General features: G+C 59.0%; 2 protein-coding genes across 3 annotated transcripts in view; both read right to left on the bottom strand.

Annotated features, from left to right (window-relative positions):
* Positions 1 to 572: 572 nt before the first annotated feature.
* Positions 573 to 12,832, bottom strand: Sh3bp1 (SH3 domain binding protein 1). 2 transcript variants are annotated; one of them, XM_042693308.1, is made up of 18 exons: positions 12,681 to 12,832; positions 11,466 to 11,514; positions 11,195 to 11,299; positions 9,893 to 9,969; positions 9,552 to 9,663; positions 9,389 to 9,465; positions 8,857 to 9,001; positions 7,905 to 7,973; positions 7,659 to 7,749; positions 7,145 to 7,290; positions 6,331 to 6,442; positions 5,944 to 6,025; positions 5,782 to 5,862; positions 4,926 to 5,042; positions 3,950 to 4,047; positions 3,460 to 3,634; positions 2,992 to 3,089; positions 573 to 1,325 (listed from the first exon to the last, which is right to left on the bottom strand). In XM_042693308.1, exons 1-18 carry the CDS (start codon positions 12,737 to 12,739, stop codon positions 898 to 900), a joined length of 2,121 nt encoding a protein of 706 aa, XP_042549242.1. In that variant the 5' UTR covers positions 12,740 to 12,832; the 3' UTR covers positions 573 to 897. The 2 variants fall into 2 exon arrangements, with proteins under 2 accessions (XP_042549242.1, XP_042549243.1); XM_042693309.1 differs by having other exon boundaries at positions 2,992 to 3,086.
* Positions 12,833 to 16,565: 3,733 nt separating this feature from the next.
* The window catches only part of Gga1 (golgi associated, gamma adaptin ear containing, ARF binding protein 1), an 18,023-nt gene continuing 11,217 nt past the window's right edge, over positions 16,566 to 23,371 (bottom strand). Inside the window, exons 10-17 of the mRNA XM_042693084.1 lie at positions 22,838 to 22,945; positions 21,501 to 21,653; positions 19,150 to 19,214; positions 18,702 to 18,856; positions 18,306 to 18,499; positions 17,781 to 17,950; positions 17,512 to 17,622; positions 16,566 to 17,426 (exon numbers count right to left, since the gene is read on the bottom strand). Coding sequence (XP_042549018.1) covers positions 17,316 to 17,426; positions 17,512 to 17,622; positions 17,781 to 17,950; positions 18,306 to 18,499; positions 18,702 to 18,856; positions 19,150 to 19,214; positions 21,501 to 21,653; positions 22,838 to 22,945 — 1,067 coding nt within the window. The 3' untranslated portion in view covers positions 16,566 to 17,315. The remainder of the gene's footprint in view (positions 17,427 to 17,511; positions 17,623 to 17,780; positions 17,951 to 18,305; positions 18,500 to 18,701; positions 18,857 to 19,149; positions 19,215 to 21,500; positions 21,654 to 22,837; positions 22,946 to 23,371) is intronic.

Genomic DNA, 23,371 nt, shown 5'->3' with positions numbered 1-23,371 from the left:
TTAATCATTTCAGACCAGAACATAGAAAGGAGGCAGAGAACTGCCCCCCCCCCCTCACTCCCCTGGTTTTGTGCTGGTTCTGGGGTTTGAACTAAGGAGCTGGGCACTATCCTTAAGCTTTTTCTTTTTTTTTTGGGTCCAGTCGTGGGGCCTGAACTCTGGGCCTGGGCGCTGTCCCTCAGCTCTTCAGTTCAAGGCTAGTGCTCTACCACTTGAGCCACAGCGCCACTTCCAGCTTTTTTCTTTTGCTTATGTGGTGCTGAGGAATCGAACCCAGGGCCTCAGGCATGCAAAGCAAGTGCTCTACCACTGAGCTATCTTCCCAGCCCTCCTTAAGCTTTTTCTTGCAATGCTGGCACTATACCACTCCAGCCACACTCTCACTTCCAGTTTTTTGGTGGTTATGAGGTAAGAGTCTCAAGGACTTTTCTGCCTGCCTGGCTTTGAACCTAAATCCTCAGATTTCAGCTTCCCGAGGAGCTAGGATTACAGGTGTGAGCCACCAGGGTCCTCTTTCCTGCCCTGCCCCCACTTTATTGCCAGGATAGAAAACAAAACTCATTAGGCAATGGTTCTGGTTCTGTCCAAAATAATTTATTTACCAGCCTTACAAAAATATGTTGGCGACAGAAAAATAATAGTCCTGTAGGAGCAGGCAAGCTGGTCCAACTTTCTGGGACCCTGCCAGAGTGGGGAGTCAGATGTGGGGTTCCCAGCCCCAGGATGGAGAAGGTCAGAAAATTGGGGGAGGGGTTCTCTTCAACCTTCCCAGCCACAAGGGCTGACCCAGCAGTGGGTACCGACGCACTTGTGGGCAAGGCTGGGGGCTCCACCCCTTGAGAGGCCAGGGAGGTCTCGGGAGGGGCACAGAGGGCTAGTGAAGGAGGAACTGCCTGCTCAGTCAGTCTCGGAGGCAAGGACCCTAGGGCGGGGCTGAGGTGGCAGTGCTGAGCGAGTGGGGTCCCCACTTGCAGCCTCAGGGGCCCCTCTATCTTCTGGGGCCACTCCCAGATCCCCCTGAGCAGTGACATTCAAAGATCCTGGGCCAGAAGAGGCTGAGCCTGGGGAGGTCGGGCTGGGAGAGGCTGGGCTGGGGGACGCTGGGGACTTACGGCTCTGGCGCCGTGCAGGCTGTGGAGGAGCTGGAGGCAGAGGAGGTGGCACTGTGGGGGCCCGGAGGCTGGTGCCCACCAGACGGCGGGGCAAAGCTCGTGGGGTTCCAGGGCTGCCAGAGCCAGGGGGCAGGGGTGGGGTTGGAGGGGAGGAGCGAGTGCTGGAGAGCTGGGGGGGTGGCACCGTGGGCCTGGCGGGCGCCGGACGCTTGGCTGTGGAGGATGGAGAGAAGAGGGAGATCAGGTATCCACAGAGCCTGGGGTGCTCCCAAGCTTGGTCCTGCCGCAGGACCTTTGATTCTGCTGTCCCTGCCATGTTGGCCCTCTCAATATTGAAGTGTCTTTGCAAGAAGAGCTCTACTCTCTCACAGGGTAAAAATAAAACAAACTTTAAGCCGGGTGCCAGTGGCTCATGACCCTGTCATCCTAGCTACGCAGAGGTTGAGATCTGAGGATCTTGGTTCAAAGCCAGCCTGGGCAGGAAAGTCCGTGAGACTCTGATCTCCAATGAACCACCAGAAAACAGGAAGTGGAGCTGTGGTTCAAGTGGTAGAGAGCTCACCTTGAACTGAAGAGCTGAGGGACAGTGCCCAGGCCCAGAGTTCAAGTCCCACCACCAACAGGAAAAAAACCAAAACCAAAACCAAAACCAAAACACTTTAGTTTTTCAAAGGACTTGTCGTGGGATATTATCATGTCTTTTTGTTGTTGTTGTTTTGCCAGTACCTGGGCTTGAACTCAGGGCCTGGGTGCTGTTTTTGAACTTTCTTGCTCAAAGCTAATGCTCTACCACTTTAAGCCACAGCTCAACTTCCAGTTTTCTGATGTGTAATTAGAGATAAGAGTCTCAAGGACTTTCCAGGTTGGCTTTGAACAGCAATCCTCCTATCTCAGCCTCCTGAGTAACTAGGATTACAGGTGTGAGCCACCAGTGCCCTGCATAGTTCTGGCTTTTAAATAATTAACTGGAGATATGTCTCTTGGATTTATCTGCCTGGGCTGGCTTCAAACTGTGATCCTCAGGTCTCAGCCTCCTGAGAAGCTATTACAGGGGTGAGCCACAGGCACCTGCCACCTTGTCATTTTTTTTATTTTTATTTTTTGGTCCGGTCGTGGGGCCTGAACTCTGGGCCTGGGCGCTGTCCCTCAGCTCTTCAGCTCAAGGCTAGTGCTCTACCCCTTGAGCCACAGCGCCACTTCTGGCTTTTTCTGCTTATGTGGTGCTGGGGAATCGAACCCAGGGCCTCAGGCATGCAAGGCAAGCACTCTACCACTGAGCCACCTTCCCAGCCCATACCTCATCATTTTTATCCAACTTGGCCCCAAGACCCTGATGCAGGTGAGACACCTGTGTGGAGCACACGGGTGGCAACATCTACTGAACACATGAATGCACTTGTCCCTGACACCTCCTCTGAGAAGCCCACCAGAGCTTCCCCACCCGAGCTCTCAAAGATCCTGGCTCCCACACCTACATCCCAACTCTGTAACAGCACCCAGGCTGGGCTCCTAGCCCTCTTACCTGCCTATCTCTGGGCCAAGTTGACAGGTGAGTGCAAGAGTGGACTCAGGAGACCCCAGGACTTACCTCCTGCCATCCCCTTCTTTTGTTGCTCTCTGAGGACCCCGGTTTCTGGTTGCTCCCACACTCATGCTGACTTTCCCCAGAGCCCTACACACTCTCTATAGCCAGGCTTGTTTGTCACACAGCCCCCTGTCAGGGAAACTGAGGCCCAGACAGGGCCCACCATCAACCTGCCCAAGGTCAGGGCTGGAACATGAACTGAGGGCCAGGTGACAAAGCCTGGGCTTCTAAGGACCAGCTGGGTCCCTGGTCTCCCTGGTCTGCACAGTTCCCCCCTCTCCCACAGTGACTCACTCCTCCGCGCCGTGTCTTCTGCTGGGGCGTTGGTCTCCGGGGCACCCCTGCTGCCCCTCGGCGAGGCTGGCCTGGGGGGTGCTTCGGGCTCTGGCCTGCTGAAGGAAGGAGAGGGGGAGCAGAGGGGCAGCTGCTGTCTGGACCATCTCTGCAGAAGTCCCCTGGAATCTTGGGGTGACTGCCTGTTGTTAGGTGGAGTTTAAGGCCCCAGCACCTGCTCCCCACCTCCTTGTGGCAGGAGCAAGGGCTCTGTGCTAGGCTGGATTCTGGTGAAAGGCACTTCTGGCATTGGCCTGAACAGTGTCTGGCTCACAGAAGGTGCTCAGTAAAGAGCGATCACAGGAGGCTGACAGCAGTGTCCCGGCTCTACCCCGCTACTCTGAAGCGGGAAGTGGGGCTCTGGTTCCCCTCACCCTTCCTAAGTCCCTGTGGGGCTGGGAGTGGCTGGTCATACCCCAGGACCCTCACCTCTCCTTCCCAGACACTGACGACGGCGCAGCAGCGGCTGGAGCTGGAGCTGGAGCTGGGGCTAGGGAGGCAGCTGGCACAGCAACGCTTGTCAGCTCCCCAGAGTCCGGCTGGTCGCTGACCTTGTCCTGGGGGGCGAGGGCTGAGAAGAGGCCTGACACGTTGAAGTTGATGTCTGGAGACAGAAGGAGCAAGTATCAAGTCCACAGCTCTCATCAGCCTGCAGCCCTGGGGCAGCCTTCCCCTGGAAGAACTGGACCATCAGGACTGGACTTGAGCTCCCCACTCCGACGTGACCCCAACACTGAAGCGGCCAAGATTGCCCCCATTTCACAGATGACAAACTGAGGCCCAGAGTGGAGGAGTCACTTCTGCAGGGCCTCAGGGTGAGTGTGGGCGACCGGGACTGAGGCCGGGCCTAAGAGCTCAGCGTGGGGCGGGGGGAGGCAGTGTGTGTTGAGGTGGGGTGACAGGAAGGCAGCAGCTTCACCTCCTGGGAAGAGGGTGTCCGCGTTCTGTATCAGCGCCTCCACCACACCCACCACCTGGATGGAGGACACCGAGGCGGCATCAAGCTGGGCCTGGTCCCTGGCACACAAGGGAGACAAAGCAAGTCATCGTCTGGCGGCATCTCCAGAACGCTGCAATTCAGTGTGGCCCTGCCCTGAGCAGAATTGATGGCCAGTCTCCCTCTCCTCCCACGGCAAACATCACTAGTCAAACACAGATTCTTCCCACAGTTCTGGGATCCAGTCAGCCATTACCATGCAGCTGCACTTAGCATGGGACCTGCTAATTACTGATGACCCCCTAATGTAGCACAGTACTTCACAGTTTATCAAACATTTTCCATTCATTATCTTTGTGTGTGTGTGTGCATGTGCACACGTGCATGCCACGCCTTAAATCCAGGGCCTGATCCCTGTTCTTTAGCTTCTTCACTCAAGGTCAGCACTCTACCATTTGAGCCACAGCTCCACGTCTAGCTTTTGGCTCGCCAACTGGAGATAAGAGTCTCAGGCTTTTCCTGCCTGGATTGGCTTTTAACCTTAATCCTCTGATCTCAGCCTCCTGAGTAGCTAGGATTACAGGTGTGAGCCACAGGTGCACCCAGCTCCCATTCATTATCTAATTCACCAGACTCCTCAGAGTTATTTATATAACTTCTCCCTAATATGCAGATGAGAAAGTGAACCCCACCCCCACAAGTGCCAACTCTGGAAGGCTGGGGGTAAAGTGAGAACCAGATCCCCAAGCTTCCAGCCTGCCAAGCAACCCCCCAAAGCAACAAAGGCAGCCTGTCACTGCCCTTACTCAGAATGCCTGACTCCAAAGCCCTATGAGCTGTGGGAAGCAGAGTTTCTGGATCCGCTCTAGGGACGGGGAAACCGAGACTCCTAAGGAGCAAAGGATGTAAGCAGCAGGTGGCTGGCTGAGGCCAGCTTCCCCATTTCTTTCTTCCTTACCCTTCTTTCTCAGGTGGCCACAGCAGGTTGGGCCCCAGGACGATGGCGATGTTGCTGGGGGTCATCTTGTTCACCTCCTGCTCCTCGGCCAGCCTGGCCAGGAACTTCATCAGGTACCTGGGTGGGTATCAGGCAGAGTCAGGCTATCCCAGGCCACCAGTGCCTGTGAATGGCTGTAAGGCCTGAGAACTTCCTGTCCTGGGGTTTGTAAAGTGTGGGACAGACCCCACACAGCATGGTTTTATTGGGGCTTGAACTCAGGGCCTTGTGGTTGCTAGACAGGAGCTCTATTGCTGAGCCAAGTCTTTAGTTAGCTGATCTACTCACTGAGTACCCACTCTGTGTCCTGTACAGAGCAAGCCGAGAATTCCCAGCCACCCCCTGGGATGGCCATCACCTGTGTTGGCCAGTGCTGACTCCTGGTGGCCTCCTCAGGGCCATGCTGTGGCCACGTAAGGTTGGGAGCCAGGCAGTGTGTCTTTAAAGGGCCAAAAGATTTGTTTAACTCAATATCTAATATAAAAATATATGAAACCAGGTGCTGGTGGCGCAAATCCTAGCTACTCAGGAGCCTGAGATCTGCAGATCACAGTTTGAAGCCAGCTTAGGCAGGAAAGTCCTTGAGACTCTGACCCACCAAAAAGCCAGATGTGGAGCTGTGGCTCAAGCGTTAGAGCACTAGCCTTGGGTGAAAAAGCTAAGGGACAGCCCCCGGGCTCTGAGTTCAAGCCCCAGGACCAGCACACACGAAGACAGGACCAGGACTTCAGAAATATTTCTTAGGACACCTAGCCAGTCTGGAATGAGAGCCAGGCTCTGTCTTTGGGGACAGCTGGGGGAGTGGACGTGGGCTCACCTGAGATTGTGGAGGTTCTCTGGGGGCAGGCGGCTACACACCTGGCGAAGAGCCTCCAGCCGGGCCCCAGACTCCTTCAGGCTAAGGAGGGAGAAAGACCCCACAGTGAGCAAGCTCCAGGCCAGGCCTTTGCAGCCTCCTCCCACCATACCTCCCCGTTACCTGGCTGCGCCCATCCAATCATCATAGAGGTCAAAGGTCATCAGGGGCTCAGGCAGCTCCCGGAGATAGGACTTGAGGGCACCTGATTATGGGAGGGGGTGTCAGAGGCAGGCACCTAGCTTTCTCCACATGGAAGGAACCTTTAGTCCTGTTCTCACTCACACGTTTAATCAAGGTCTGATAGCTTATTTGGTACAGTCTAGTTATTGACCTCGCATGTGCATTTCAGGGGGTTCATGACACCGGACATCGGGAACCCCTGTGTGTTCAGGTGTCCCCTTGGCGGGGCATCAGGCCTGAAGCTGACCCATCATGGGGTTGTTTCAAGAAGCTGCGTTCCATGCCCGACTCCCCTCCCACCCCCAGTCTCCTCTATGGCTTGGGTACCTGCCACTGCATGGGGGTCGGAGCAGAACTCCTCCAGGCTTTGGGGGTCGCAGGCCATCGTCTGCTTGAGGCGCTTGAGCACCGAAGCCCCAGCAGCCAAGCGGAAAAGACCCTGGGGGGCAGGAGGCATGGGTGAGGGTGAAGCAGGGCGGGCAGGGGAGGAGGCCTGAGGCCTGGGAGCCTGGCTTCCTATAGTCTGGTGGGCAGACTGGACCTCCTGGCTCTCACGGGTCTAGAATTCTGAGCAAGAGGCCAAGCTGGGGAGTCTAGCTGGGGAAGTTGTGGGGAGAGAGGAACCTGGCTAGGCCTGGGAAGGGAAGTGGGGTCCCGGCAGGAGTTAGCAGGAAGCTCACAATCCATTTCTTTTGGGGTGTCTTCTACCTAAGGTTCATCCAGGTATTCACACCCAAGGTGTGAATATGTGCCACCATGTGCCAGATACAGCAGCGTGTGACAGAGAGCTGGCACTGCCGCCTGGCTTCTATGCCACCTCATCAGCAGACTCTGGATTCCTCTTTGCTTCTGTCTTCCTCTTGCAAGATGGGGCCCTGAGAGCTTCCTCTGAGAGTCACTGGGACATTAATGGTCCTCCAGGGGACCCTTAAGTGGATCAACGAATGCAGCAGGGCCGGGCCCCCATGAGCACTGCCACAGGAGGCAGGGTTGGATCTGCAACAGGAGGCAGGCCTCTTCTCCCCTCCCCTCAGGTGGCCTCACCCAGGGAACTGTGGGCAACCAGCCGGGGCAGCATGTAAGAGTGGGGGGACAGCACGAGGCCCCCCCCCAGCACCCTTCCATGCCCCAGAGTCCTCACCTCCTCCTGCATGCCCTCGGACAGCAGCATCAGGACGCAGGCCTCGATGGGAAGGGCGATGTCCCGGCCCAGCTCTTGCAGGTGGGTGCCCAGCGCCACGCCGTACACCCTGGAGAAGGGGGTGGCCGTCACCGAGGGGGAGGGGTCTGCAGGGATGAGACACATCAGAGGCCCAGAGTCCTCCTGCCCCAGGCAGGGAGGCTGGGGCACACGGAGGCACCGCCAAGGGAACTCGGGTGGGACCACCCCTCCCCCCAAATCCCAGGAAATGTCTGGAATCATGCGGTGTACCTCTCCCTCTAACCTCCACTCCCCTCTGCCCTCGGCCAGGCAGACCCTCTCCCTTCTGCCTCCTAGCAGGTTGCCCGGATCTATTCCCCACCTTGATTCCAGAGTCCACACATCCCCCCTGCCCTCCCCGCTGCTCAGAAGGCATCCATGCCTTTCAGCATGAGGTACAGGCTCTTAAGCCCTGAGCAGGACAGGGTCAGGGGTGGGGTCACCAGGTTCCCACCTGCTTGGCTGTGGTTATCCCTCAGCTCGGCCAGGGCCGTGTCCAGCGAGCTCAGTGACCTGCGATGGTAGTCCGCCTGGATCTCCAGGAGCTGTGGGGGCAAAAGGGCCCCCCTGGGGAGGTGAGGAAAGCTGAGCTTCCCCCACCCTCACAGCAGATGCCCACCATCTCTGGGGGGTTCCAGGAGCTCCTCCCTGTGGCATCCACCCCAGGTCCCAGCTGGCTGGAGCTGGGTCTCGGACTCACATGAATGAAGTAGTTGGCATAGGAGTCCTCCTTGGTGGCAAAGTGATACAGGTCAGCCAAGTACTCGTCCTTGGGGACAGAGAGACAAGAGTGTCACCAAGTAAGCTGAGGGTCTACCTGGGAAACTGAGGCTGGGAGGAATGGTAACCTGTGTAGGCCATCCATTTATACCTACAGGGGCCCAGCCAGCTCTTCTCTCTCTGAGAAGATCCTGAGGACTCCTGAGCAGCCTCTGGGCCTCATGACTGGGCCCCACAACCTTAGCACTGTGCCTAATTTAGTGTACAATTATTCTTCCATATATCCTCCATTCGCTCATTCACTCACTTAGCAGAGACCATCTACCCATCTACCTACCCATCTATCCATCCATCCACCCATCTATCCATCCATCCATTCATCCAGTCAGCAAACACCATCCATCCATCCATCCATCCATCCATCCATTCTCTCATTCACCTAGTCATCAAACACCATCTATCCATCCATCCAGTCAGGAAACAACATTCATCCACCTATCCATACATACTTTCTCCCATTCACCCAGTTAGCAAACACCATCTACCCATCCATCCATCCATGTATCCATCCATTCATTCATTCACCCAGTCAGTAAACACCACTTTCATTTATTCACTCAGTAAGCAAACACCATCCATCCATACATTCATCTACTCATTCATCCAGTCAGCAAACACCATCCTTCCATTCACTCATTCACCCAATCAGCAATCACCATCCATCCATCCATTCCTTCCTTCACTCAGCACACACCTAAGAGTCCAGGAAATACATGTGATGTAGCCCATCCCGCTAGCTCCCATGGAGGTGCTGGCCTCGAGGGCCAGCTCTGCTGTTTGCTTGTCACTGGCTTCAGTTTCCTCATCTGTGCAATGGGGACAGTGCCCAGGCCTGCCACCCCTACGTGTCAAGGGACGTCCTGTCCCCTCACCTTGCACTGCTCCACCTTCCTCTTCAGCTCCTCCTCCTCCTCCTTCAGCGTCTCCACCTTGTTGGCAGTGGTGGTGTGGCTATAACTGCCTGGACCAACACCCAGGCCTTGGCTGCTACCAGAGTTCTTGGCTGCTTGGCTGAGCCTGGGGGTGATCCCAAGATGGAGCGGTCACTAGCCACATTGCATATCCAGAGGTGAGTGTCCCCTCTGTGCACCTAACCACAGGACTGGACAATTTACAGATGCAAATCCCTTGGCCTCTGCCCAGCCTGGTCCAGAGAGCTCTAGGTGGCCCTCTGGTGGTAGGCTTGGTGATCACCGCTGCCCAGCTACGGGAGGAGGTGGGGGGAGGCGGGGAGGATAATTCCTGCCATCCATGGATGTTGGAGCACTGTGGGATTCAGGCTTTGGAGTCACCCATAGCACCAGCTGTCATCAGCACATGCACAAGTGCACCCATGGGCACTGCAAGGGCCCTAGTGTGGCAAAGGCCTCACGGCTCTGTGGCTGCCCAGGCCCAGACTCCTACCTGCTCTTGAGGGCACTCCAGTCAGACATCAGCTTCTGCAGGCTCTTCTTGTGCTTCAGGATGGCTGGCAGCTCCTCCTGGAGGCGGGCACGGGGAGGGTTCAGGGGCTAGGAGGGGAGCCCCAGGCTGGGGAAGCTGGACCCAGGGGCAGAGGCAGGGTCACCTCACTCAGCCTGCTGAGTGGCTGCAGGACATCTTTCTCCAGGCTCATCTCAAACTCAGCCAGGATGCGGGCCAGCTGGTTCTGGATGGCGCAGCTCATCTCCAAGGCCTTCCTGTGGACAGACGTGTGGCCAGCGGGCCCAGGCTGGGTGAGGCCTGCACTCCCCACCACTTCCTGCCCTCCCATTTGTACTGGGCCCTGTGCCCTCCCACATGTGGCCACTCTCACCGACCTGGGCCTTGCTCTCAGCCTGGTCATCCTTTTGGTGTGACCACCTTCCCCTCCCGGCCCAAATGGCTTCTTGGCCCCCTTGGGTGAGGGCCAGGCCCGTCCATGCTCACCCCATGCTGGAATCAGGGTCCAGCTCCTTGAAGCTCTCAGCCATCGTGGTGGATAAAGCCATGAGAGGAAGCTTCTTCTACGGGGGGAGGGGGGAGGGGGAGGGGAGGAGGTGAGGACACCTGCCTGCCTCCCTCCCCCCACCCCACCTGCACACCAAGGCCCCCAGGAGAGGGGAGAGAAAACCCAGCAGGCCCACCATAGTCACAGGTGAAAATGAAAAGCAGATGACCACAAGGCTCCCAGGACCTCTTTACCCCTCTCCCAAAAGTAACTTGATCGGGCAGGAAGAAACAACCAAGTCCCACTACAAACTAGGAAACTACTATGTGGATGGGGCAGGGAACTTGCCCAAGGTCCAAGGAGATGGCCTTGCAATGGGAAACTGACTCCTCCTCCTGCCCCAAGGCATAAGAGACTAACTCTGCTTTGCATACCCCGCGCCTCTCTATGCTCTGGCTTTATTGAATGGTGTATCCCTGTGTGTTCATTCGTGCATGCGCGCACATGCGCACGCGCACACATACATGTACCTGTGTGTGCCATAATAGGGCTTAAACTCAGAGCCAGATGTTACCACTCAAAGCTGGCGCTCTACCACATGGGCCACACTTCTGGCTTTTTGCTAGCTTAATGGACATAAGGGTCTCTAGGGTTTATCTGCAGAGACCAGCTTCAAACCTCCATCCTCAGAACTCAGCCTCCTGAGTAGCTAGGACTTACAGGTGTGAGCCACCAGTGCCCAGCTTTTTTATTTTAGGTGCTGATTTTTTTTTGTTTTAAATTAAACCCAGAGCTTCTCCAGGGCCTGTTATATACCAGGCAAGTGCTCAACCTGTGCACTCCCTGTGGGATGGGAAACCAAGGTCAACCCTAGCTTTGGTGGCTGACTAGCTGTGTGACGTTGGATGAGTGAATACATGTAAGCATGTCTCTTCGTGTGTAAGCAGCACCTCCTGCTAGGGCTGTTGCCAGCCTGGGGTGAGAGGCTGCATCTGCACACCTTAGCAACAGACTCGAAGGAACCATCAATAAATATGCCTGCTGACTAATCCCAGTGTCATTCAATCCAGCACAAGAGGCGGCCCTACTACATAGCCTGTTGGGCCCGCTGCTTGTTGGAGAAGTTTGGGTGTAGCCAGAGCCTGGCTTTGGCTCATCGTGCAGAGGGAGGAGGGCTCAAGAAGGGATGGGGAGCCTCAGGAGTGAGGTTTGGTGGCAGAGGCTTCCAGGGATGAAGAGGACCTATGCCAATCTGGCTTTCCCTCCTGCCCAGGCCCCTCCTCCCCGAGACCCCCACTCACCACCCGCTTGTCCATGTCAGCCCCACTCTGGCCCTGCAGGCAGGCCTGCAGCCGTTTGTGGACATTGTGGGCTGCTCGCTTGGCTGGCTCCAGTCGCTGCTCCACCTGGGAGAGAGGAGTGAGGGGGGTGGCCGTGCACCCCCCCACCCATTGCTTTGCTTCTCCCTCCCCCTGGAGCCCCCAGATCTAGTTCCCACCCACCAGCCTCTGCCCAGGCTGAAAGCCTGCATGGGCCTGCCAAGCTAGCGGGCCGGCCGGTCCAGGCATGTACCTGCAGCAGGTCCTCTCCCAGGAACTCAGCTGTCTCTGTCTCCGTGGTGCTGCAAGGGGGAGGGGTACCTCTGCTGAGGCAGCCTGGGCTAGGAACCCCTCTGCCCTGGGACACCTGGACCCCCACGGTGTCCAACACCCCTCCCAGGTGGGGCCCACCCGGGTGTGGCCTGTCTCCTTCATCCCAGACTGAGCACATTCCACTGGCCGGAAGGTTTTCTTCCTCCTCCACCCAGGGCCCGGTCCTGACAGAGGATGGACCTTGACATTGAAGGAGGCCTGGAGAGCCATCCAGGGTCCATCCATTTTAGGGATAGGAGCAAAGTTTCTCTTCTCCCTACCCCTCAAACTGTCAGCCTGCCCCGGAAAGAGGAGGCCTGGGGCTGGCTTCCAGAACGGGAAGTACCCAGAGCTGGGACCGGGGGACTCACTCACACACACACACACACACATACACACACACACACACACACACACACACACGACTCTGGGCTGTAGCTGTGGGCAGGGGTGTAAGTCCTAGTTCCCTGCCGAGAAACACACCAGGAATGTCAGAGCAAGATGGCAGAGCAGCTTGCCTAGGTACCCCCCCCACCCCCCCCCCACCCCCCGCCAGGCATTTGTGCCCCTGGGAAACTAGAATGAATTCTCTGGACACCCCATTGCTGTCCCTGCCCCTGGCCCAAAGAATAGGGAACTCCCAGGCCAGGGGAAGAAGAGCAGCAAAGACAAACCTCAGCCACTCCGGAAACTTCCGGTCTCTTTGCTTACTCGCCCTCCCCCCAGCTCAGGCTGCGGGGCAGATCGGGGAGACCTGGGGTTCTTTCCACCTGAGCCGGGAGAAGCCGGAGACCTGCGGGCTGGAGGAGGCAGGGCGCCCCCTCCTCCACCGGCCGGGACCCTGTCCGTCTCCTCCCCTAAGGTCTGGGGCCCCGGTCAGGGGGCGGCGGGGCTCCCCCTCCTCCGGGGGCACCGGAGGCGGAGGCGGTTACTGCCCCATTGTCCAGAGGGCACAAGTGAGGCCGGCCGGGGGGCACGGTCCACTTGGAGGCTCCCCTCGCGGTCCCCTCAACCTGGGCTGGGGCGCCCCTTTCCCCAAGATCAGCTCTGCCCAGGAGTGACGGGGGGTCGTCTCTCTCGGGGGGGGGGGAGCAAGGAGGAGGGGGGGGAGGGTCCGGCGAGAGGCGGCGCTCGGGGTCCCGCGGGTGACACTCACCGTCCCAAGCTGCCGGTGTGGGCCAGCTGCCGCATGCGGTGCAGCTGCCTCTTCATCATCCTGGGGCCGGGCTGGGGGCCTCGGGGCCACGGTGGGGTGCGGGTGGAGAGCGCGCGGCCCCCCGCCCGCTGCGCTGCTCGGGCCGGCGCGGCTCGGCCTGGCTCCGGCGGGGGCTCGGCGGGGCTCCGCCCCCGGCTCCGCCCCCGGCTCCGCCCCCGGCCCGGCACTCCCCTCGCCAAGTTTGGAGGGTCGCCCTGCCCGGCCCCCTCCCCGGCTTCCGGGCCCCCCGACCCCGGCCGCCCCGTGCGTGCGCGCGCGCGCCTCCCGGCTGCAGGACCGCGGCGCTGCCCCGCGGGCTCCCTCCCACCCCCCACCGCACCCTGGCCCCGCTCCGGAGGCTCCTCCCCCGCACCCCGCGCCCCAACTCCGCCCCGCCGCCGTGGCGGGAAGCAGGTGAGCCCACGCCCTCGCCTCCTCCCCGGGTGTGGGAAGCAACCTTTGCACACGTCTCAAAGGGGCAAGAGGGCTCCCTGCGCGGCACGGACAGGCCCGGGAGGGGGCCCCCCACCCCTGCCCTGGGACATCTGGCCATCGGAACGCAAGCCCTCCCCCTACCCCCATCCCTGCTGGACCACTGGCCTGGAGCTTTGGCCTTGGACAGGTCCTTGGAAGTCTGCACACACTGTCTAGCTCGGTCCCCCAGCATAGAGGTCCCGTCATAAAGGGGCTCAGCAGGGACAATTCCTCCATCCCAGCTCCCTGCTCTTCCTTCTTATAAGGTGAGGGGCGATGAGGGTGCTGCTCTGAACCCCCAGACTCAATAGTGGTTCTCCTTCTGGCCCTCCACTGAAAACCCAAGTCAGACATACAGTGGGTGCTCCATGCCTGCTAGGGAATAGGAGACAGAGAAACTGGCGAACAGTAAGCTCTCCTCTCTGGCTGGTGGCACTCCATCTGCCTACCCACCCCCTCTGGGCCAAGCTCTTTAGAGCGTTGGCGCCATGGGGGTAGGGCAAGGCCATACCCTGCTCCTGGCTTTATTTCATTGCCAGACCGCTCATGCCCAACTTCGCAGTGCCCAGCAGTTGTGGGCACCCAGTGGGAGCTTACTGGAAGCTGGTGGCTCCTCTACTTCCCGAAGGGTGGGTCGACCCCACAAAGCTGAGAGGAGCTCAGAGGGACCCCAGCTGCAGCTGCTGCTGGATGCCCAGCTGGGAGTCTGCTGATAGAACCCTGGCCTCTCCCTTTTCCAACTGAAGGCTGTTGGGCTGCGGTTTGGGGGAAGATATGGCAAGGGATTCTAGCCAGGGCACCTGGTTTGGGTAATACTTTGATGGAGGGAAAAGCCCAGAGTCTGGGTTCCTAAAATATGGAGCTAGGATTGGGAAAGTCTGGGGTTCTGGTCCTGGCCTTCCACTTTCCCCATGAGCCAGGTACCAGGAGTTCATGGTCACTCAGTTTCCCCTTTCTCTGCACAGCCTGTTTGGAGGCTGGAGGTTCCCAAGGAGGGACCACCTTCTGTCACTCAAGAGGTCTCTAGAATCCGGGCACTGCTGTCTGGGTCGGATAGATGCCTGGCACGCAAGGTTTGGCTACCTCTGTCCCTTCCTTATTGAGGCCTAAGGGTTGCTCTGGCCTGGGAAGGGAGTCTCTTCAGTGGGCTGTAGCAGCAGCTTCCATAGAAACAATCACTGTAGATTATTGGGCCACCCGTTCTTGCCCACGCCCTAGTTCTAGGCTCCCCTCCAATCAGATCAGGGGACTTCTGGGTGCCCCCTGGATGGGGCTACAGTTTGTCTGTCTAGGTGATCTGTGTGGTGAAGGCCTTCCCTTGTTACACTGAGATCGCAGAAAGCTGGGACCCCCATCAATTGTGCCTTTCAAGGGATGTCACAATCAGACTCATGGGCTTGAGTTTCCTTTAGCCAAGGTTGGCATTGTGGCATTTTAGAACCGCAGATGCAGAAAGGGAAGTGCAGGGTCCTATCTGGCTCTGCCTGAATCCCCCGGAGCTCAGTAGACAATGGTGACTTGGGTGACCCGTAGGACATCATGGTAGTGGACACTCACCTGGAAGGCCACAGGGACAGGCAGGGTGTAGATGGAGCTCATGGCCCAGCTTGGTCGCCTCTCTCTAGTTCCCTCACCAAGTGACTTCAGGTGCAATAGTTCACACTTCGGCTTCATGCCCTGCTCAGTAAGCTGGATCTCACAGGCCAATGCGAGGACCACATCAGTTTTTATTTTTTTTGGTGCCGGGAGTGGGGCTTGAATGCAGGGCCCTGTGCTCACACTTGACTTTTACACTCAAGGCTAGAGTTCCACCACTTGAGCCACACCCCCACCTCTGACTTTTTGCTGGTTAATTACAGATAAAAAGAGTCTCAGGGACTTTCTCTTCCTGGCTTCAAACTATACTCAGATTTCAGCCTCCTGAGTAGCTAGGGTTACAGGCGTGAGCCACCAGCCCCTGGCAGGATCACACAAGATAATGTGCAAGTTGCTTAGGAAAGTGCTTAGAAGTTTCTTTTTAGCATCATTATGGAGTCTGCCAGAAGTTATGCTAGAAAGACCCCTTACCCTCCCTTCCCATCCCAGCTCCCCTTGAAATGTGTCTGGAGTCTAAGCAGGATGTGGCCAGGGCAGTGGGTGGCTGGTGTGGAGGAAGGGGTGCTAGCAGACATCATCTCAGGTGACACGTTGTGGCCTCTGGGCAGAGGCTACGCACCAGTATACTTTCTTGGGTTCTGGTAACTCCTTTCTACCCCACACCCCCAAGTCAAAAGGTCTTTCCTGGAAGCCTGGGGTGGGGCTGATAGCCCTGCTGCGTGTGTACCCTTGACCCCAGCTCTGGAGGAGGGCAGGCCGGGCCGGGCCAGGCTGAGTTGTGCTGCTGGCTGTGCCAGGGCTGTGGAGATGGGTGGAAGGCAGCGGCAGGTTCCTCTGCCAGCAGAGGCCTCTCTGTAGCTCTTGGCTTCCTTAAACAGATGCAAATAGTGGGCTGTGGTTACTAAAAAGTGAACTATGGGCCCGTCTGAACAAATGGAAGGGCAAGAGTGGCTTTGAGGTCTGGGAAGCCCCACTGCTTGGGTGTGTGTGGTGGAGGACCCTGGAGACGGGAGGAAGGCACCTTCCTGGGCACAGGGCCCTGAGCCTGAGAACTCCTGACCTGTCAGAATGCAGTCCTGGTGACCTCAGGGACCAGAGCCACTGCTCTGCCCTCCCTCTTCAGCCCACTGTTACTGGCGTGCACCACCCCAGCAAGCCCTTGGATGGGGAACAAAAAGCGTCCCAGCGCCTCTCCAGCATAGAGGCTTCTGAAGCCAAGCTCAGATGGGGAAACACTGGCTTGTTTCTGAGAGGCTTCTGAGAGGGGGACACTCCTGGGGCCTCAGGAGCCCCTCCCTGCCGAGCAGGAGCGGCGTGGGACCGGCCTTCCCTTACCCCTCACTGGCCTGGGTCCCAGTCATCCAGGTGCTGTGCCTGGGCCCCCCAAGCCCCGGGCCTGACCCACACAAGCTGCCACTGGAGCCCTGCTTCTTGGAGGAGCGCTGGGCCCAGCCCAGCAGCCCTGCAGCTATGTTTGAGGGCTGAGCGTGGCAGGAGGAAGTCTGAACCAGCAGAGGTCTCCCCCTCAGCCTTTGCAGCAGCTGGGACTCCTGGCGGCCCCCCAACTCCACTGGGATGGTTCTGGTGACTGGGCGGCAGCAGAAGCCACAGGCCCCTAAGCAGGGCCTCTCCTCCTGCAGGGCCTGTGCAGCGGGGATCTGGAGGTGCTGGCAGGCTGGGGATGGCTGGGGGGTGGGGAGGGAGTGCTCAACATGGGGACCACCAGCCATGGGGATACCTAGACCGGAAGGGGAGGCGGAAGCCAGGAGAGCACAGTTCAGGAAAAAGGTTATTTTATTTTCATAAATACTCCTGCTCTCACTCACACACAGACCCCACTTCTGACCAGAGACGGATGGATAGACGTGAGATGCTCAGGGCAGGCCCCCGCAGAGGTGAATGAAGGAAGGAGACGTACAGAACCCGGGAACTCTGCAGCCCTTGCCGGGGCGGGGGGGGGGGGGGGGCATCCAGCTCCCTGTGGCATCACCCTTGGGCTCCCATAGTTCCTTAGGAAGCCTGAAGCAATGGAGCTCCCCCCCCCCCCGGGGAGGGGCCAGGTGGGGCTCCCCCCAGCTCAGTCCCCCCTGAGACTGTGACCACAGGGTTGGTCACTCTGAAAACAAAAAGCCAAACCACACACCAGAGTGCAAAGAGCTGAGGTGCAGGCCCCCAGTCGCTGGGCTCCAGCACCACCTCCAGTTACGGCTGGGCCTTTCCATAAGGCATTAAGAGACAGGTGGGAAGACCCCACCCCAAGCTGGGGTCAAGGGCTGGGCCGATGGCCATGTTTCTTCCCTTTGACCTCAAGTCCTTCTAGGGCGTGCAGCCCCTCCCCCTAGGCTCTCACAGGAGATGGGAGACCCCTGCAGCACAAACCCAGGCCCAGCCTCCGGCTAGGTTTGGCTTGGCAGCGGGGAGGCCAAGGGGGAGAGGAAGAGTCCTTGGGGGCCCTGTGGGAGGGGAGAAGCACCAGGCTGGACTGCAGCCAGTCCCTCTGCCCCGCCTCTCCCCAGCCCCTCTGTTCTAGAGGCTTCCCCAGGTTTCGGGTGGGGGGAACTGGTCCACATCCCCCATCTCGTTGTAGGTCTGGTCGCCCATGGTGAAGATGAGCTTGTAGCGGAGGCGAACCTTCTCCTGGGGCACACGGCGGAGGAGGGGGGGTCAGCGGGGAAGAGGCCCCTCCCGCCCCAGCCCGCCCTCCCGCAGGCAGGTCCCTCACCTTCTGGGGGTTGGCAAGAAGCAGGACCTGGGTGATAGCTGAGGGGTGGACAATGGGGTTGAATGCAGGCAGCTCTGTGCCCGAGGGTGGCTGGAGCTTCACCTTCATGACCTGGGGGCAGGGGGTGCACACAGCTAGTCCCAGCTCCCGCCACCCTGCCTGAGGGTCCGGCTTCCCTCCAGGAATTCTGGGCCTCTGTCCTCCGGCTCCCTTCTGCTCCCCGCCCCCCATCTCCTCCCCCACCCCCACCCTGGCTGGCCCTGTGTCACCTTGGGGACAGCTGACTGGAAAACAATATTGCGGATGGGCTGGGGGGCGGTGCTCAGCATGGACACCACCACCACCAGCACGTCGGAGCGCCCGGGCAGCGGGTCCCGGGCAAAGTGGAAGAGGACTCGGAAGCCGTGCTGGTCATACACTGTCACGGGCAAGATGCTACCTGAAGAGAAGGAAGAGGAGGCCATGGGGCCGAGCGCAGCACAGAGCAGATGCTTGCCTGGGCTGCTGCCTGACTGTGGCAGAGGAGCAGGCGGGCTGATGGTGGAGGCAGCACACGTGCCCTGGGGCTGAGCCATGGCCAGCTCTGCCCTGTGCTGGAGGCAGGGACTGGTCACCTGGGTGGTGGTGACACACCGGGTGGGCAGGGCTGCGGGCCGCCAGGGGATCCTGCCTGGAGGATCTCCTGTCCTGGAGGGGATCCAGGACAGCTTCTGAGTCTACCTGTGACTCTGAAACTTAGAAAGCCTCTCAGGTCGTGCTGGGGACAGAGCTGACCTGGCCGCCGCCCTACTCACTGGGCTTGATGGACTCCAGGGGCACAGTGATGCTGGCCAGTGAGAGCTCGGTGGGCGCAGGCTGCTGTGCAGGCCCAGGGGGCTCCGGGGATGTGGTGTGGAGGAGGCCGGTGGCACTGGGGCTGGGTGAGCTACAGCTGCTCCGACTCTGCAGGTCCCGGAGTGTGAGCCTGGGGGCAGGCTGCTGCTTCTCCCTTAGTGGGGACGGTGAGTTAGGGAGTGGCCCCTCGGTGACCAAGGCCAGGGCTCTTGGCCCTCCTCATCACCCTGCTGCCCACCCAGGCTCAGCAGCTCCTTCTGTTGGGCACTGCAGGGTTCAGGTGCCCTTTCTCTCGGACACTGAGCTCTACAGGACAATCCCTAAGCCTGCCTTGGTCTGGGGAAGGCAGCCCTCACCACCGCACTTGCTGGGCTTCCGGTGGCAGCGCCTGCTGCAGGAGGGTCTTCCCCAGGAGGTCCAGGTCGTCCAGGCCGCTGCTGGCTGGCTGGGCCGCCTGCACTGAGGGTTGGCTGTCTGTGCTGGGAGCCAGGGGCTCAGCCCCATCCGAGGACTGTGGGCAAAAGGAAGGAGGGCGTGACAGGGTCACTGGCCCTGCTCTGAGCACCCTCCCCTGCAGGTGACATCTAGGAACGTGAACAGAACAAACCACCTTCCAGAAAGAGAGTGGCTGGGCCTGGCTGCTCAGAATTCCTCTCAAGCAAAGGAAGAGGGAGCCTCCATCTTAACCCCCAAGGAGAGGCTATGGCCCCAAGAGAGGCCTGGGCTAGGGTGAAGTCACTGGAGGAGACGAAGTGATCTTTCTCACCCTGGTTTGTCACCTCCCCCCCCCCCACACACACCTACCTGGAAGCTGTTCCATCCAGCAGTTTCCGAGACAGGGCCTGAAGGGGGCGTGGGGTCACTTAGGCCTGAGAGGAAAGCAGGATGGAGAAGGAGCTGAACTAGGCAAGGGGCTTGAGGGGTGAGTGTGTGCTGACTTGGGGTTCCCAGGCTCCCCCCTTTCTGAGAGGCTCAGCCCTGAGGGAGAAACCAGAGTTTCAGGAGGAACTGGTGGTAGAGCAGAAATAGAAAGCGAGCTCCTGCCAGCCCTCTGCACCCACACGTTTCCGCGGGGCCCCAGAGCCAGCTCGATGACAGAAGTCGAGACTGTCTCTGTTCCCCAGTGGGCAGCTGGGAGCTGGGCTGAGGGGAAGGGAAGGAAAGAGGCCTCCGACCTCAAGGGACCATGCTGGCTGAGCCTCAGTGTTCCTCCATGTTCAGTAATGTCTGCCCTGGCACAGGTAATCAGGCCAACAAAGTAGCGACTGGCGTCTAGGTGCTTCAGAGCCCTGGGGAGCGGCCTGCCAGGTGTCGCTACCTTGCAGACCCTAACCAAGCTGGAAGTGTTCTCTGGTGGGCAGGAAGAGGCTCTAGGGGCTGGGACTGTTGGGGCCCTTCCAGGTCACCCCTGGGACTGCAGGCAGCTATGATCATCCCTAGCACTTGTCATGTCCCTGAGTTGCTGGGGACACTAGATCCTCAATCCTCAGACCACCTAGCAAGGTAGGTGTAGGGTTCTCAGCTCTCTTAGGGAATGACAAAATAGATGCTCAGAGAGGTTAAGGAAGCTGTCCATATCACACAGCTCTGGCACTTAGCTGTGAGACCTTGGGCTGGTGACTTAGCCTCCTTGGACCTTTTGCCTTTAAGAGACCACAGCAATGGCTGTCCCAGAAGATGGCTGTGGCAAATAACCACTGAAATGGCCAGCAGGGCACCTGAACGATGCTGGGAGGGCCTCTGACAGGGAGGAGGCAAGCTGCCAGCCCTCCCCTTCCCACCAGGCCTCCGCCTCCCAGGCCTCGGGGCCAGGTCCTGTGCTGTCTGGCACTCTGGTTCCGGTTCCCACACTGCCTGCAAGAGGAAACCGGAAGGCAGCTGGGGGCTCAGGGTTCTGGGGCACAGCTCCGGCACTGCCACCGGTGGGGGGCTGGCTCTTCCAGGCCAGACACGCCTGCACGAGGGTCCCTGCCCTGGCTGCCCTCTGATCACTGCCTAGGCTCCAAATGAAGGTGGGCAGCTGGGTGGGCCTACGAAGGCCTGTTAGGGGCTGGCTCCCTGCACCATCCTTCCCTCTCCTGCCTCCCTCCCGCTCAGCATCCTCTTCCTTCTCTTCCTGATCCCAGTGGGCAAAGTGGTGGTGGGGCAGAGCGGGAGGGCCTGCTTCTCCCCTGTAAGGTGACAGGGCAGGCCCTGTCCCCCCAGCCAAGCACATGGCACGGCCGGATGGAGTGAAAGTAGCACGGTGGCAGGCCCTGTGCCAAAGGAGGCGTGGGGGGTGCTGGGCAGACTGCTGAGGGAGGGGGCCCAGGCCATCTGCACTTCATTTCTAGTGCCACACACAGGCCACGTCCCTGGCCTCTCTTACGTTTTTATGTTTTTGGTTTTGTTTTGTTTTGGTGCCTGTCCTGTGGCTTGAACTCAGGGCCTAGGCACTGTCCTTTAGCTTTTTCACTCAAGGCTAATGCTCTACCACTTGAACCACAGGTCCACTTCTGGCTTTGTGAAGACTTTCCTGCCCGGGCTGGCTTCCAACTGCGATGCTCAGATCTTAGCCTCCAGAGTAGCTGGGATTACAGGCGTGAGCCACTAGCACCTGCTGGTTCTCACTTAACTGGCTCATGGCTCAGGAGAACACAGCATGACAAGGGTCATTTCAGATTCCTCTGCCAGGCCTGGCCCCTCTGCTCTGTCTAGTCTCAGCTATTAGGAGAGTCTGCTGGGCCACTGAGAAGTGGGGCCCGCTGTGCTCGCGCCCGGCCCCCTGCTGCACTCTGGCGCGCTGAACTGGCTGGCAGCAACTGCAGGCCTGGCCTGGGCCACAGAGCACCTCCGGCTCTGGCTTCAACCTCTGTGGAGCTCACGGTCCTTCCTCTGGGGGAGAAAGCACTAGACTTCCAGGGGAGCAGCTCCTTCCAGGGAAGTGCCTCCCCTGGCTTTCCTCAGACAGCCCGAGCTATGTGCCGCTGGCTTGTTACAAAGTGGCTGAGAGGCTGGCCAACCTCACCCTTTGCCGGGCTGACCTTGCTCCTGAAGTTGCCTGAGGCCTAGCCAGAAGGTGGGCCTGATGCCTGGCCCGTGTCCTCCCCTGGATTCACCTGTGGAGCAAGCTGCAAGGCCTGCCCTGACATCACCTCCCTCAGCCCCTTCCTCACCCAGAGACATGAGCTCGTCATCAAGCAGGGAAACTGAGGCGCTGGGCTGCTCAGGGCTGGCCTGGTCACCAGAGCAGGTAGGCACGGTGGGATACGTGGTGCCTGCAGGAGGGAGGTCCAGGCCTGAGAGGTCCAGCAGGGCCGAGGTGCTCCCTGGGGGGGAAAGGAGAGTCAGGGGTGGGAGTAGCAAACCTATCCTCCCAGCCTTCACAGCGTCCTCTGGCTTCTCCCCAGGGCCACACTGCCCTGTGTAGGCGCTGGTTGGGCCCCTGCTGTCTAAGGCGGTGCTTTGGTTCAGAGCACTGTCTCGCCATGGCTGGTGAGGGCATACTGTAAGAAGTGTGCGGTGCGGGGCTGGGAAGGTGGCTCAGTGGTAGAGCGCTTGCCTTGCTTGCATGAGGCCCTGGGTTCGATTCCTCAGCAGCACATAAGCAAAAAGAAAAAAGCCGGAAGTGGGGCTGTGGCTCAAGTGGTAGAGCACTAGCCTTGAGCTGAAGAGTTGAGGGACAGCGCCCAGGCCCAGAGTTCAGGCCCCACAAAAAAAAAAAAAAGAAGTGTGCAGTGTGGCCCCACAGGGTACTAATGCCAGCTAAGATGGCTGCGTGCCGCTGGGTGACGGTCTTACGGGACCGGCATGGTCCTTTTTGCTAACATGCAAGACAGGGCTGTCTCCTGCCCCTTCTTGGCAGCCGATCCCTTCCGTCAAGGCCCTGCTGGCACTGCTGCCTTGGAGCAGCCTCCCCCAGCCCGCGGGGCCAATTCTAACCTCTGCTGTTGTGCCCTGGTTAGCGCTGTCTGTGATGTTTCTCCTCCCGGCTGCTTTGTGATAATTAATTCAGGCCCCTGGGGTGTCATCCAGCTCCACCCAACAGGTGCCAAGTGTGTGAGAGGGCAGAAAAGCCCTTCTGGCCGGGCGCTGGTGGCTCACGCCTGTAATCCTAGCTACTCAGGAGGCTGAGATCTGAGGATCGCAGTTCAAAGCCAGCCCGGGCAGGAGAGACTGTGAGACTCCTATCTCCAATAAACCACCAGAAAACCGGAAGTGGTGCTGTAGCTCAAGTGGTAGAGCGCTCGCCTTGAGCTGAAGAGCTGAGGGACAGGGCCCAGGCCCAGATTTCAAGCCCCACGACCGACAAAAAAAAAAAAAAAAGAAAGAAAAGCCCTTCTGCCTGTCCCTACCACCCGGACCCGCTCCTCCCTGCCGGCTTCCTTCCCCCACTGCTGCAGGCTTGGCATACTTCACCCCCAATGTCCTCCCTGTGGCCCTCCCCATCTAGGGGGTGAGGTGGTCACACCACCAGCTGCCACCCTGCCATCCCAGCTCTTCTGCCACGCACCGGGGATGGAGCCGGCAGTAGCATCGCCATTGACCTCCTCGCCCTGCACCAGCTGCTTGTACAGGTTGATCACCTGGGTGAGGTTGTCGTTGGCCTGCAGGATCTCCGCTGGAAGAGGCAGGAGGGGAGGGGTTAGGCTGAAGGAATGAGGGAGGACCTCAGGATGGGAAAGATGAGCACCTATATCCACCCCAGCTATAGGTGAAGGACCAGGGGCTCCCATCTCAGGAATGGGATATGCCGCCTCTGTTTCCTGCATAGTCCTTCCCTGTTTGGAGGTCACACAGTCTGGCTGTCCCCTGAAGGTCCTCTGGCTAGCAGAGGTTCTGCTGTCTGGACACCCCATCCCTGAGTGGCTTTTGACAGAACTGATATTACACTCAGCTGCCTAGCAAGTGCTTTACAACTTAAACCATATGTCCAGCCCTTTTTCTTGCTTTTTTTGTTGTTATTTTTTATTTTCCTTTTTTGTCAGTCATGGGGCCTGAACTCAGGGCTTGGGTGGTGTCCCTGAGCTCTTTGGCTCAAGGCTAC

The sequence above is a fragment of the Dipodomys spectabilis genome, unplaced genomic scaffold (genome assembly GCF_019054845.1).
Source record: "Dipodomys spectabilis isolate Male_0828 unplaced genomic scaffold, ASM1905484v1 ptg000163l, whole genome shotgun sequence".
Lineage (NCBI taxonomy): Eukaryota > Metazoa > Chordata > Mammalia > Rodentia > Heteromyidae > Dipodomys > Dipodomys spectabilis.
The sequence above is the reverse complement of the archived record's forward strand: the minus strand, read 5'-3'. Positions and strand labels throughout refer to the sequence as shown.

What these genes read in the sequence shown, in the direction of transcription:
- Sh3bp1 (XM_042693308.1), bottom strand. Translation starts at nt 12,739, where the DNA reads ATGATGAAGAGGCAGCTGCACCGCATGCGGCAGCTGGCCCACACCGGC. An exon ending in GGATAACCACAGCCAAGCAG is followed by an intron (nt 7,291 to 7,658) that starts GTGGGAACCTGG and finishes TCATCCCTGCAG; the next exon opens with ACCCCTCCCCCTCGGTGACG. An exon ending in CCGAGGGCATGCAGGAGGAG is followed by an intron (nt 6,443 to 7,144) that starts GTGAGGACTCTG and finishes CCTGCCCCCCAG; the next exon opens with GGTCTTTTCCGCTTGGCTGC.